The 12,207-nt window shown below is 43.5% G+C and overlaps 2 protein-coding genes across 2 annotated transcripts in view; one reads left to right on the top strand and one right to left on the bottom strand.

Annotated features, from left to right (window-relative positions):
• The window catches only part of SND1 (staphylococcal nuclease and tudor domain containing 1), a 1,352,488-nt gene that overhangs the window by 502,578 nt on the left and 837,703 nt on the right, over positions 1–12,207 (bottom strand). The gene's annotated exons all lie outside the window — the stretch shown is intronic.
• Positions 6,912–9,695, top strand: LRRC4 (leucine rich repeat containing 4). Its single transcript, XM_033959406.1, has 2 exons — positions 6,912–7,517; positions 7,611–9,695. The coding sequence occupies exon 2, from the start codon at positions 7,712–7,714 to the stop codon at positions 9,632–9,634; it is 1,923 nt and encodes a 640-aa protein (XP_033815297.1). The 5' UTR covers positions 6,912–7,517; positions 7,611–7,711; the 3' UTR covers positions 9,635–9,695.

Below are 12,207 nucleotides of genomic sequence, written 5' to 3'. Positions count from 1 at the left end.
ACACAATGTCCTCCCCAGAATATCACATCCTTGAAATGCTGACCCAAAAGTACAAGACCAGCTGAATCTATCTGTACAGCACCTGGATAGAGTCCTCGCTATGTGCGTGGAACTCCTTGAAGACGTATCTTGCTTCATGTGGATTGCACTGAGTGAAGTATCAAAGAGGAATGAGGTAGAAGCGTGGAATTTGCTGAACTGGTCCAGGCGTTTGATGTCATCAATCTACAGAAATCTATAAACAATTGCAGCGTTGAGGAAAGAGTTCCCAAAAACTGCTGTCACAGCAAAAACGGACCGACTACAGTATTTTGAAAAATCAAAACACAACAAATGTCAATTGACGTCTTGAAGGCCACAGCTGCTTGCACTCTCCTTGTACAACGCAAATTGAGAGCAATTTTTTTTTAATGACTGCATGTATAGGACGTTTTACTGTTACCTGCCTTGGATAAAGGCAGATTTACAAACATTTAATAAATATAAATCTAAACAAATTCACTGTTGCAAAGTCAAATAAAAAAAAGGCTCAAATGTGGTTTCACTGAAAGGGATGTTGCTTGTGATGTACAACTTTACACACTTCTTGCAAAGACCTCCATGAATAAACTGCTTCAAAAGATGTAAACCGTACTTGCTAAAAAATTATACCCAAGTACTACAAGAAGTAGGCTAGGATAAAATTGATTAGTTTGTCAATTTGTTGGCATATTTGTTTGTTTTAAATAATGTACTGGGACAATTCTTTAGAGCTAAGAATGACTCTCATATGGTTAGGACAGAGATTATTGAAACCACAAAGAAGGCAGAAACAGGTAGCACTGGGATGGAGGGGCGAGACTAGTAGGGTTGGGCTATGAGGGAGATTAACTGGGGATTTTGCTTGGGAGAGAGGAAGATAGAGAGGCCGGTAGGACTAAGGCTGGCCCAACCATTAAGCAAGATAGGGTTGCAGCTTCTTGGGGTTGAGATGCAAGGGCTGTGGGAGGAACTGAGCCTTGGAGTCGGCTAGGGAACCAGTGAGTGTCTAGTGACCAGAGTGGGGGGAAAGGAAATTTTAAAAGGAGGAGTAAGAATATAAGAAGAATGAAGGGGAAAATGTGAAGCTGCAAGTTAAGAAAGCAACAAATGCAAGAACTTTACTAAGTGGGCATAGCTGGCTGGAGGAGAGGAAGACTGGGCATAAAAATAGCCTTAATGGGTCAGACAGCCCAGTAGCTCGTTCTCACCATGGCCAATCCAGGTCCCTAGTACCTGACAAAAACCCAAGGAGTAGCAATATTCCATTATCTTAGAGTAAGCAGATTCCAGAATTCCAAAGAGTAGCAACATTCCATATAGAATCCTAAAGAAGAGCAAGATTCCGGAATCCCAAAGAATAACAAGATTCTAGAATCCCAAAGAGTAGCAACATTCCAACGATCCAGGGCAGGCAGTGGCTTCCCCCATGTCTTTCTCAGTAACTTACTATGAACTTTTCCTCTAGGAAATTGTCCAAACCTTTCTGGGCATATGAACAGAAGCAGCACAGTACCATACATAAGCATGTGTATGTGTTTAAGGAATGAGACCTATGCATGCAGTGGCATAGCAAGGGAAGGTGGAACCTGGAATCGCCGCACCATGCGCCCCCTATTACGTAGAACAAAATCTTTTCCAGAGAAAGGAAAATGGTAAAACCATAGGACCACTCCATCTCCAACCTGTTGACGGCAATGGGCGACTTTAAAACTTTTCGAAAAGAAATCAAAACTCTACTTTTCAAAAAATTTATCCAGATATCTTAACCCAACCCTTCCCCCTCCTCCTAGATAAATTCTCCCCAAAACCTCCACTTAAATAATCTCTTCCTCCCCAAAACACCAACCAAGTATTCAGATCCCTGAAATGTAATGTAATCTTATTTGTACTCTAACTGTAATCTATTTGTTATATCACACAGTAACATACAGTCAATTTAATATCCAATTTGCAAGTTCTTCCGGAATTAATCCAGCTACCTCTCCTCCTTTGTAACCAAAAAAACCCCCAACCAATACTGTTGTAACTTCACTGGAAATGTCCAGTTAGCTCTTTTGTAATCCACCTTGAACTACAAGGTATAGGCGGAATAGAAGTCCCTAATGTAATGTAACATAATTTGAGGTTGACGGGTGGTAGATTCAAGAGCAATATTAAGAAATTCTACTTTACGGAGAGGGTTGTGGATGCCTGGAATGCGCTCCCGAGAGAGGTGGTGGAGAGGAAAACGGTGCCAGAGTTCAAAAAAGCGTGGGATAAACACAGAGGAACTAGAATCAGAAAATAATACTAAATATTGAACTAAGGCCAGTACTGGGCAGACTTGCACAGTTTGTGTCTGTATATGGCCGTTTGGGGGAGGATGGGCTGGAGAGGGCTTCAATGGCTGGGAGGGTTTAGATGGGATGGAGTAGGTTTTGGCAGTTGGAACCAAAGCACAGTACCGGGTAGAGCTTTGGATTCTTGCCCAGAAATAGCTAAGAAGGAAAAATTAAAAAAAAATTTAAATTGAATCAGGTTGGGCAGAGTGGATGGACCATTCGGGTCTTTATCTGCTGTCATCTACTATGTTACTCTTCCCTGGTGCACCGTGCACCTTCCACTCTTCCCCGCCACGCTGTGTGCACCCCAGTCTCCCCACCACGCCTTGCACTCCCCCTGCCCCCACATATCTCTTGGCATGTTCGCCAGAGCAAGTAGCATTCCCCACCTGCTGCTCGACACCCTTTTGATGTCACGTCCTGGTCCCACGACTTGTATGTGTTCTGCTTCTCTGAAGAAGAAGTTGCGAAACGGGCTCGTGAGAAATCAGAATGAGCTTCTAGAACAAGTTGCCCGATACCACTAAGATAAGTGGATTTTCACATTTTGATAGTTTTCATGCACTTTAAAGTGTAACTTTGCAAAGCATGATTTTTGCACAATAATTATGGGTGGTGGAAGAAGGCCAGTGATTGAAACTGTTGTCCGTACTGGCTGAACGGCCATTGGGCTGGTATGTGGTCTGAGGCCTTTCCTCTTTGCCACCAACTATCTAACCTTTTATGAAATATGCTAGATAATTGATGTATTTATTCAGTCTCATATTTTGAAGAATATTTTGTTTTGATTTTTGCAACTGTTAGTTGTGATTTTTTTGTATTTTGCTTTTGGGATTTGTTATATTCGAGCCAACCTTTTTGGGAGGAATAAGGGTACCTCGACTTATATTTGGATCGTCTTATATTTGAGTACATACGGTACATGTATTTCTACAACAAAGCCCAGGACAAATGCCAGGAAGTTCTGCTTCACGCAGCGAGTGATGGACACCTTGAACGCTCTCCCAGTGGAGGTTGCTGCGGAACCCACCGTTCTTGGTTTTAAGGGCAAGTTAGATGCACATCTCCTCGAAAGATGCATAGAAGGATACTGGTGACTGAATTTTTGGGGAGGTTTTTTCTTGCCAGGTTACACCTGGCTGGGCCTCCGCGTGAGCGGATCACTGGACTTGATGGATCTAAGGTCTGATCTGGAGATGGCAGTTCTTATGTTATTATGTACTACCAAACAAAACAATACCCACATCCCCATCCACCTAACACTCTTCATTAACTAGAATCTTCTTCCCTCACCTATCCCATATCTTTTCCTCCCCTCCCCGAACAGTTTGCCCTCAATTTTCTAAACATGCCACTTCCAAACTCCTCATCTTTGCTCATCCTGACTTTTTACTCTTTGAGTACAGCGGAGTCAACAAGATGGGGATGAAGATCCATCATTGGCTGAGACCTTGTGCAGCTGAGAAGTCGTCAGCATGGAAAATAGAGCTGAGAATCCAAGGCAAGCAATAAAGTGGAGGAGAAAGAACTTGGGAAGTGATGTGTTTCCAGTGTTGATCAGTTAAAAACCCCAAACAAGAAACTCTAGATATCAGTCATCATTTGCTATTGCTAATGGAATATGGTGTTGACTATGCAGAAGGACAAGACCATTAATATATATATGTTCGTGTAACAATGTGTAAAATATTGTACTACAAAAAAGATCCTTTATTCATAGCTTACTGTTGTACCTGGATATAAGGTTCTTTAATAACATGATTTGATCAATAGATGCTAAACAAGGCCTTTGCTTACATGCTTGGGCCCTTCTGGTACTTTATTTAAGGAATATTTTTGATCTAATAAACTAGCTCTTGGCTTTCTCTTAAGCTACGATCAGTAGATGAGGACCATCATGGTCTGCTAGCATTGGTTCTGGATAACACATCCTGTCCTCTCTCTGTTTCCAACTCTGCAGTGATAACAAAAGACAGAATGATTTAACCATTAACCCAAGCTGGCAAGACCTAAAGTATACCAATGAGAAGGCATGATGCTCAAACAGTGGTTCACAGCTGCATAAAACCTGAGCTTTCCTTTGGGGGAGGTTGACATTCTTTCCGCCTCTTCACATATGCACAGATAGCAGCGGTTTACAGCCGTGAAGTAGTTGAGATTCCACAGACCAACGATGAAGAGAGTAAATGCACCGGCAGAAATGATCTTCTTATAAATCAGCAATCCAGATTGAAAAAAGCAAATGCCTCTGAAGAAAGAGAGTAGCTCCTGGCTCTCTCTAGTCTAAAGCTTAATTTGCTGTTTTTACAAAGCCCTTATTGAAACACTGCCTGGTGAATTAAGACATTCAGCAAACTGTATCTTATTCATCTGATCCCACCAAAAGGGGGCAAGAGCGTGAGACACGCATTAAAAATTACATCTCTTACCACCCTAGATGCCCGGTATAAAGCACAGAGGGAAGATCTGCTTCCTGCCCGATCCAAAAATAATTAAAGCCAAGGAAATCTGCAGCAACTGGAAACGTATACATTGGAAGTGAGCACAATCCAGGTTATAGTGTTTAAAAAAAAAAAAAAACTCTCTCCACAGTATGCCAACCCGCTGGGAGTATTATTCATTTTCATCCCCCAAATAAAATTTAACCATAAAAGTACAGCTCTAACACTTCAGATACACATCACCCCTTAGGCTCTGGCACTAGTTTTTAAATATTTAAGTCAAATTCCTGTTTTTAAAAAAACAGTAGGGTACAGGAGAGGATAAATAAAAAGCAGTAGCTTTAATCAACCTTGAACAGGCTTGCTTATGGGTATGAAGGAAGCTCAGACACATTGTTTTGTATTGCTCCCCGAGAGAAAGAAACGGGCAGCTGCAAATATTTCTTTCTCCAGACACATTCAGCGAGCATCTTACAAACACTGAGCCCCTGGTAGATTTGCACGCTCCTATACTCGGCAGTGGACATGCCATGGTAGCAGCCCCTTAACACACTGTGAGTATTTCAAGCGTGTGTGCAAGAGAACCAAAGCCACAACGCACTCCGAAGCAAGCACAATCCTCTCTCATCTCCCAACCTCCTCTGCTCCTCCTCCCTCCCCAAAAATAAACTTTCCCAAAGTGAGTCTATAGAATGTTAAAAAAAAAAAAAAAAAATTCCCAAAGAAAGCCACCAAGCAAGCAGAGCTGTCCTGTACTTCACTGGAATGCACCAGCACTGACAGAGCAATGGTGAACACTCAGAGGGGAGGGGGGGAGAGATGAATTTACATTTAAATGATGTGGAGTCTGTCCAAGTGATGACTATATTTTCCATGCTGCCGTGCACTGCTTCCCTCTCTCTTGGTGTGCTGCTTCTAACTTGGGAGAAGGTTGTCCCTGCCTTCAAAAGAGAAGCCAGCTCAGCATTTGGTGGTAGTGACGTCGCACTGGCAGGATTCTGACCAATCCGGGCTGTTTGGCTGCAGGCGGCCGAACCATCAATTCTGCGATTATCCCAACAGAAGCCCAGGGAGGATGGACCAAAAAGACGGGAAAAGGATATCTGTATCCAGGATTTTAAATCACTGCAGCCCACTTTCTCTTTGCCCCGGCTTGGCCTATCAGCTGCTTCCCTGCGTCTTCCTCAAACGGGAAGCAAAATAGCTGTAAAGACTGCAGAGCCAGCGCTCCGAAAACTCCTAGTGGCTCTCCAGCGCTCTCGTTGCACATCTCCTCTCCATCTTCCTGGGGAGGGAGGGGGGGGAGAGAAACAACATTAAAAAAACACTTCACAAAAGCAAAATGAAACAACCCCCCCCCCCCTCAGAGAAGGGGGTTCCCTTCGGCAGAGGATCGTGCAAGTTATCTAGATATGTTCAGCATTAACCCCTAGAGGGAAAGGGGGGGGTGGTGTGGACGTGTTAATACAGAAGAGCACTGCATCAGGCTAATGTTGAGCTTCGAACAGTATGCGTCAGCAGTACATTCCCATTCTGACTGAAGGACAAAAGGATGAGAGAGCAGCCCACTCGGCTGCTGCTCGCAACGCCGCCAATACGGAGCGAGACGGCAGATAGAGGGACAGTTAAAAAAGAGAAATGTTACCGGGCTCCGGTGCTGTTCATGCTGCTTCTGGTGGTGGCACCAAGGCCACTGCAGTCAACGGGCAGGACAGACATTAAAGGCAACAACAGGCTAACATCACAACTCTCTACCTCAAAACAAAAGAAGCAACACTGGGAGCTTTGGAAGGCGAAAGGAAGCCGGGCAGCGTGGGGCTCTGCATCTCCGGTCGATCTATTTCAAAGCAAGGGCTTGTCATTAATGTGTGTTTCTGCCTGCTTTTTTTTCCCTCCTTCTCCCCCCCCCACCACTCCTATCTTCAGGGCAGCGTACTTTCTACCGGTCCTCCTCCACATTGCTGCGTTCCCCCCCTCCCCTTTTCGAGAAATTGACGAATTATTACTAACTGTGCAAGTGGAAGGCTGCAGCTGCTCCTGCTGCATCTACTAGCTGAAAAGCTAAGCTAGGTTTTGGTGGGGTTTTTTTGGTGTTTTTTTTTTTTTAAAGAGTAGAGCGACAGAAAGAGCAAGGAGGAAAGAAAAGGGAAAATCTAATGACTGCAATGTGCAGCTAATCGGTTTGAGCAAACAACAAACCACTACACTTTTTGCAGCGAGCAGCAGAAGGATACTGGAGTGGGAGAAAGAGCAAAAGAAATAAAGAGAGGATAAGAAGAATATAGCAATTTAAGGAGAAACGGTGGTAGGAAGAGGAACCCTTTTTTTTTTTTGGGCAAAAGGAATTTCTCTCTTTTTATTCTTCCCCGTTCTGTTGCCTGCAGAAATGGAGCGTCTTTATCGTCTGACTGCAACATCCAGACCTGGGATCCAAGGGCAAATACTTGAAGTGTCGATGGCTCTGCTCCCTAGGGCAGAGGGGAACGATGCACCTGCATAGCTAAGTGGGCCTTACCTCTAATCGGTTTCTCTTAATACTGCTTCAGCTTTGGATTTACTAGAAGCCATTTTGTCTTTTTTTTTCTTCTTCAGTTCTTCTCTTCTTTATTAATTAAAAAAATAAAAAAGAACACCTAATAGAAAAAAAAAATCTGAAGGGAGATAAATGCAGTAGGACTCCATCCGGAGGGATTTATCTACAGAGGACTGCACATACATTTCACTCCCTCTCGAGGTAGGTGCATTTTACCTCATTGTCTTTTTAAAAGGAAATATACACAAATACCTTTTTTTTATGTTTCTGCTCACCATCTCCGTCCTTCTTTAGATGGAAAAAGGAAGCGGTAGCTTGCTTATGCCGGGGTAGGGCCAAGTTCTTGTTTCTGTGCCAAAATCCCAGACGATGGTGAATTATGAACATGCCACATCATGAATCTCCTGCGGCAGGTACCTGTGCACCACACCTGGAATGTCGCCCTGCTTTCAGTAGTCTACCTCATGGCACAAACGTGGATCCTGTGTGAAGCTTCAGCTGGGCCTCAGAGCTGTCCCTCAGTCTGTTCATGCAGTAACCAATTTAGTAAAGTGGTCTGCACACGAAGGAGCCTCTCTGAGGTCCCTTTGGGTATCCCTTCTAATACCCGGTACCTTAACCTCATGGAGAACAATATCCAAATGATCCAAGCAGACACATTCCGACATCTGCATCACCTAGAGGTCCTACAGCTCGGAAGGAACTCCATTCGGCAGATAGAAGTTGGTGCTTTCAATGGGTTGGCCAGCCTCAACACCTTGGAATTGTTTGACAATTGGCTGACTGTCATCCCAAGTGGAGCTTTTGAGTATTTGTCTAAATTGAGAGAACTGTGGCTCAGGAATAATCCCATTGAGAGCATTCCTTCATATGCATTCAACAGAGTTCCCTCCCTGATGCGCCTGGACCTAGGAGAACTTAAAAAGTTGGAGTATATTTCAGAGGGGGCTTTTGAGGGATTATACAATCTGAAGTACCTTAATCTTGGAATGTGTAACATAAGGGACATGCCAAATCTCACGCCCTTGGTGGGGCTCGAGGAACTGGAAATATCTGGGAATAACTTTCCTGAAATCAAACCAGGATCTTTCCATGGGTTAAAATCTCTGAAAAAACTTTGGATTATGAACTCGCAGATCAGTTGGATTGAGCGAAATGCCTTTGATGACCTCACATCTCTGGTGGAGTTGAACCTAGCCCACAATAACCTGACCTCTTTGCCGCATGACCTTTTTGCGCCCCTGAGGTATCTAGTGGAGTTACATTTGCACCACAACCCATGGGACTGTGACTGTGATGTGCTGTGGTTGTCCTGGTGGCTGAGGGAGTATATCCCCACCAACTCCACATGCTGTGGACGCTGCCATTCCCCGCTGCATATGAGGGGGAAATACTTGGTGGAAGTTGACCAGACTTCTTTCCAGTGCTCTGCCCCTTTCATCATAGATGCCCCGAGGGATTTAAACATTTCCGAAGGACGAGTGGCTGAAATTAAGTGCCGAACTCCTGCCATGTCTTCTGTTAGGTGGCTGCTACCCAATGGGACAATACTGAGCCATGCTTCCAATCATCCTCGGATATCTGTGCTCAATGATGGGACACTCAATTTCTCCCATGTTTTACTCACGGACACTGGCATTTACACATGCATGGTTACCAACGTGGCAGGGAACTCCAATGCATCAGCCTATCTCAACGTCAGCACGGCAGAGCTTAATACTTCCAATTATAGTTTCTTCACAACGGTCACAGTAGAGACAACAGAGATCTCACCAGAGGTCATCTCCTCCAAATTTAAACCAGTGCCCACAACGTCTACAGGGTATCAACCAGCATACACCACTTCCACGACAGTACTTATTCAGACCACCAAAACACCAAAACAGGTGGCAGTTCCCACATCAGACACCAATGACAAAATGCAAACCAGCCTGGATGAGGTGATGAAGACCACCAAAATCATCATTGGCTGCTTTGTTGCTGTAACACTGCTTGCGGCAGCCATGTTGATAGTGTTCTACAAACTCCGTAAGCGGCATCAGCAGCGGAGCACAGTGGCAGCCGCAAGGACTGTAGAGATTATCCAAGTGGATGAGGACATACCAAGCGGGCCTCCATCGGGTGTACCAGGTGAGGGGGCAGTAATCCTGCCCACTATTCATGATCATATGAACTATACCACCTACAAACCAGCACATGCGGCTCACTGGACAGAAAACAGCATTGGCAATTCTCTGCATCCCACAGTGACTACTATCACTGAACCTTATATAATTCAGACCCACACCAAGGAGAAGGTACAGGAAACTCAAATCTGACTTCTTTTCTTATTATAAATGCAATAGAATGCACAAACAGAAAAAAAAAAAAAAAAAAAAAGACAGCAACTTTTGTACAGAGTTTGGGGGAAAGGAATTTTTTTCTTGTATATGCTTATATATTGAATCTATGGGCTGATATGAGAAGCAGATTATATTAAAATTTAAAACTATTTTCTAACTTGTAAATTCTATTTAAGGGGAAGGTAGGGATGGTGGTTGGGGTGATGAGACTTCAAAACAGTTTATAAAAATGAACAGAATGAAATCAGAAGGACAGTAGTTGTCATTTACAGATGATGCCATAAAATAAATCAACAGTAGTCATTAACAGCCCAAAATCCATCTTATTAAAAAGAACCACAGATTAATATAGTGTCAAAATATGCTGATCATTAATCCACAATAATAGATTTTGAGACCATGGGGGGGGGGGGGGGGTTTGTGCATGTATGTATGTGTACATACATATATCCACACACACAAAATATTCATACGCCAGCCTAATGCAGAGAGGAACAGATGACTGACTGAATCATGTTTAAACACATATGCAAATGTTTACTTTGTCCACACATTCATAAATACATAGGAGCAAAAAGGATGAGGGAAAGGGCGTTGTGCAAAAGTGCGAGCAAAGATGCTTTCACATTACACCAGGACTGCTGCAAACATCGACCCTATGAACAACCATACTTCCAGGTAGAAGGTGCTAGATGTGAAGTTTATAAAGCTTCTGTTCTGTGTGAACCTTCACCATCACCGTTTTATTTTAGCATTAATGAAGAAAAAAGAACAAAAAAAAATTGTTACTCCTCTACACCCTCCAATGTACAGTTTCTTTAAATATTTATTATTCCAAATAGATTCCAGTGTTCATTCTTAAATTATCTGCCCACCTTTAATCGGTAGGTGATAGTGAGAGAAAGGTGAAGAGAAGGATGCCAGCGTGGGCTGCGATAAAACGACAGAAATCATTGCACGTTGCTTGTAGAGAAGCAAACGGAGTCATTGAGATCCTTCTCAAGTTTGGGGGGAGTTTTAAGATGACTATCTTCTCGTCTAAAGAGAAGACTGGTTCAAGGGAAGCCCTGGGATGTCTAATGCGACTAAGGGGATAAAAAGCCACATTCTGCCTCTACTTGAAAGTAGGCAAGATTTTGCTTTTTAATTCAGTAGAAGGGGAGAGAAACATTTAATAATGATAAATGTTTGTTTTAGCTTTAAAGAGGTTAAAACGAAGGAGATTTTTTTTTAAAAGCTGTACCATGATAAAACAAGTGTATTTTTCTATTTTAATAAATATTGTTCCAATTTTTTTATTCATTGTCCCAGAAAGGTTTAAATTTAACAAGACTCGTCCCTTTTTCTGACCCGAGACTGCTCAAAAATGATGGAAGAAAAAAATGCAGAGCAAATGTTACGAGGGTTACTGCAAAATACTTTATGACATCTATTCTAAGCTGCCGTTACCATGTCTTTGATTGAGACCAAGAGCAGCTCTTGTCCTCCTCAACCAAGGCTCATGCACAGCTCTGCCTAGGGACCTTGGGCTCCCTGGAAGGGAAAATGAAGGGTGCCCAAATTCTGGCCACCTGGAAACGAGTTTACAACTGACTGTCCTCCACAACTTATCATCCTGCAGCCCCTTTTGATTTCTTCCCTCCCAGGTAGCTGAAGACACAGCTATAGCCAGTCACCACCGCCCTACGTAATTTTGCATTTTACCTTTAGGGTCTGAATTTCAAAATATACTGCGCTCTTTTCACTTATGGAGCGCAATATTATGGTACCAGGGCCAAAGAAGCTTATGTGGTGCAGCAGTGTGAACGCACATGAAAAAGTCGGATCGCAGCATCCCCATTGCACTGAAGAAAATCAGCAGGTCCATCAAACCTACACTGTGTCCGACTATGTAAACAGCTCTTTTTGATATAGTGGCACATGGGGAGTTGAAAGCATATTATGCATCTTTGTTTCCACTGTTGCAGATCTGACTAATTGAAAACCGGTCTCAGTTTTTGGGTTGGTAAGTAAAGATATAACTACAGGCTAGGGGAAAAATGTTAGCCTAGCAATTCTAGGCTAATTCTCAAAGCTGTAGGATATACTTGCTTGGATCCTCAGAGGGACGGTTAACATGCTAGCTAGTATACAGAGCACTGCTGCTTGCAGCCCTAGCCAACCCCCCCCCCCCCCCACACACACACACACACACACACAAACTGTCCAAACATGCATACACGCAGGCTGCCTTTGCCGTGTCTCAGCCAGTGAAAGACGCTTGCCGAGAAGTGCAATGCAACCCCGTTAACTCCTTCTACCCGCCTCATGCATCTCTCTGCATAAACGAGGCTTTCTGTTATCACAGCAATCTGACTTCTAAAAATGGTCAGGCTGAAGGACCTTTTCCAGTCACTGGCCCATCGTTCTGAAGGCCGGTGCAAGCGACGGCTGCAGGGTCCATTGGTCGGTATAACTGTTATTATCAGCGGAGGAGTCAGTTGACATATAAATGGCAATGTTTCTAAGGATCACTGATCACTTCTAAATCTACCTCTGATAGAGAACCT

Source organism: Geotrypetes seraphini, chromosome 9, assembly GCF_902459505.1.
Source record: "Geotrypetes seraphini chromosome 9, aGeoSer1.1, whole genome shotgun sequence".
NCBI classification, from domain to species: Eukaryota; Metazoa; Chordata; class Amphibia; order Gymnophiona; family Dermophiidae; genus Geotrypetes; species Geotrypetes seraphini.
Note: the sequence above shows the minus strand (reverse complement) of the source record. Positions and strands in the feature narration are given on the sequence as shown.

What these genes read in the sequence shown, in the direction of transcription:
- LRRC4 (XM_033959406.1), top strand. Translation starts at nt 7,712, where the DNA reads ATGAATCTCCTGCGGCAGGTACCTGTGCACCACACCTGGAATGTCGCC.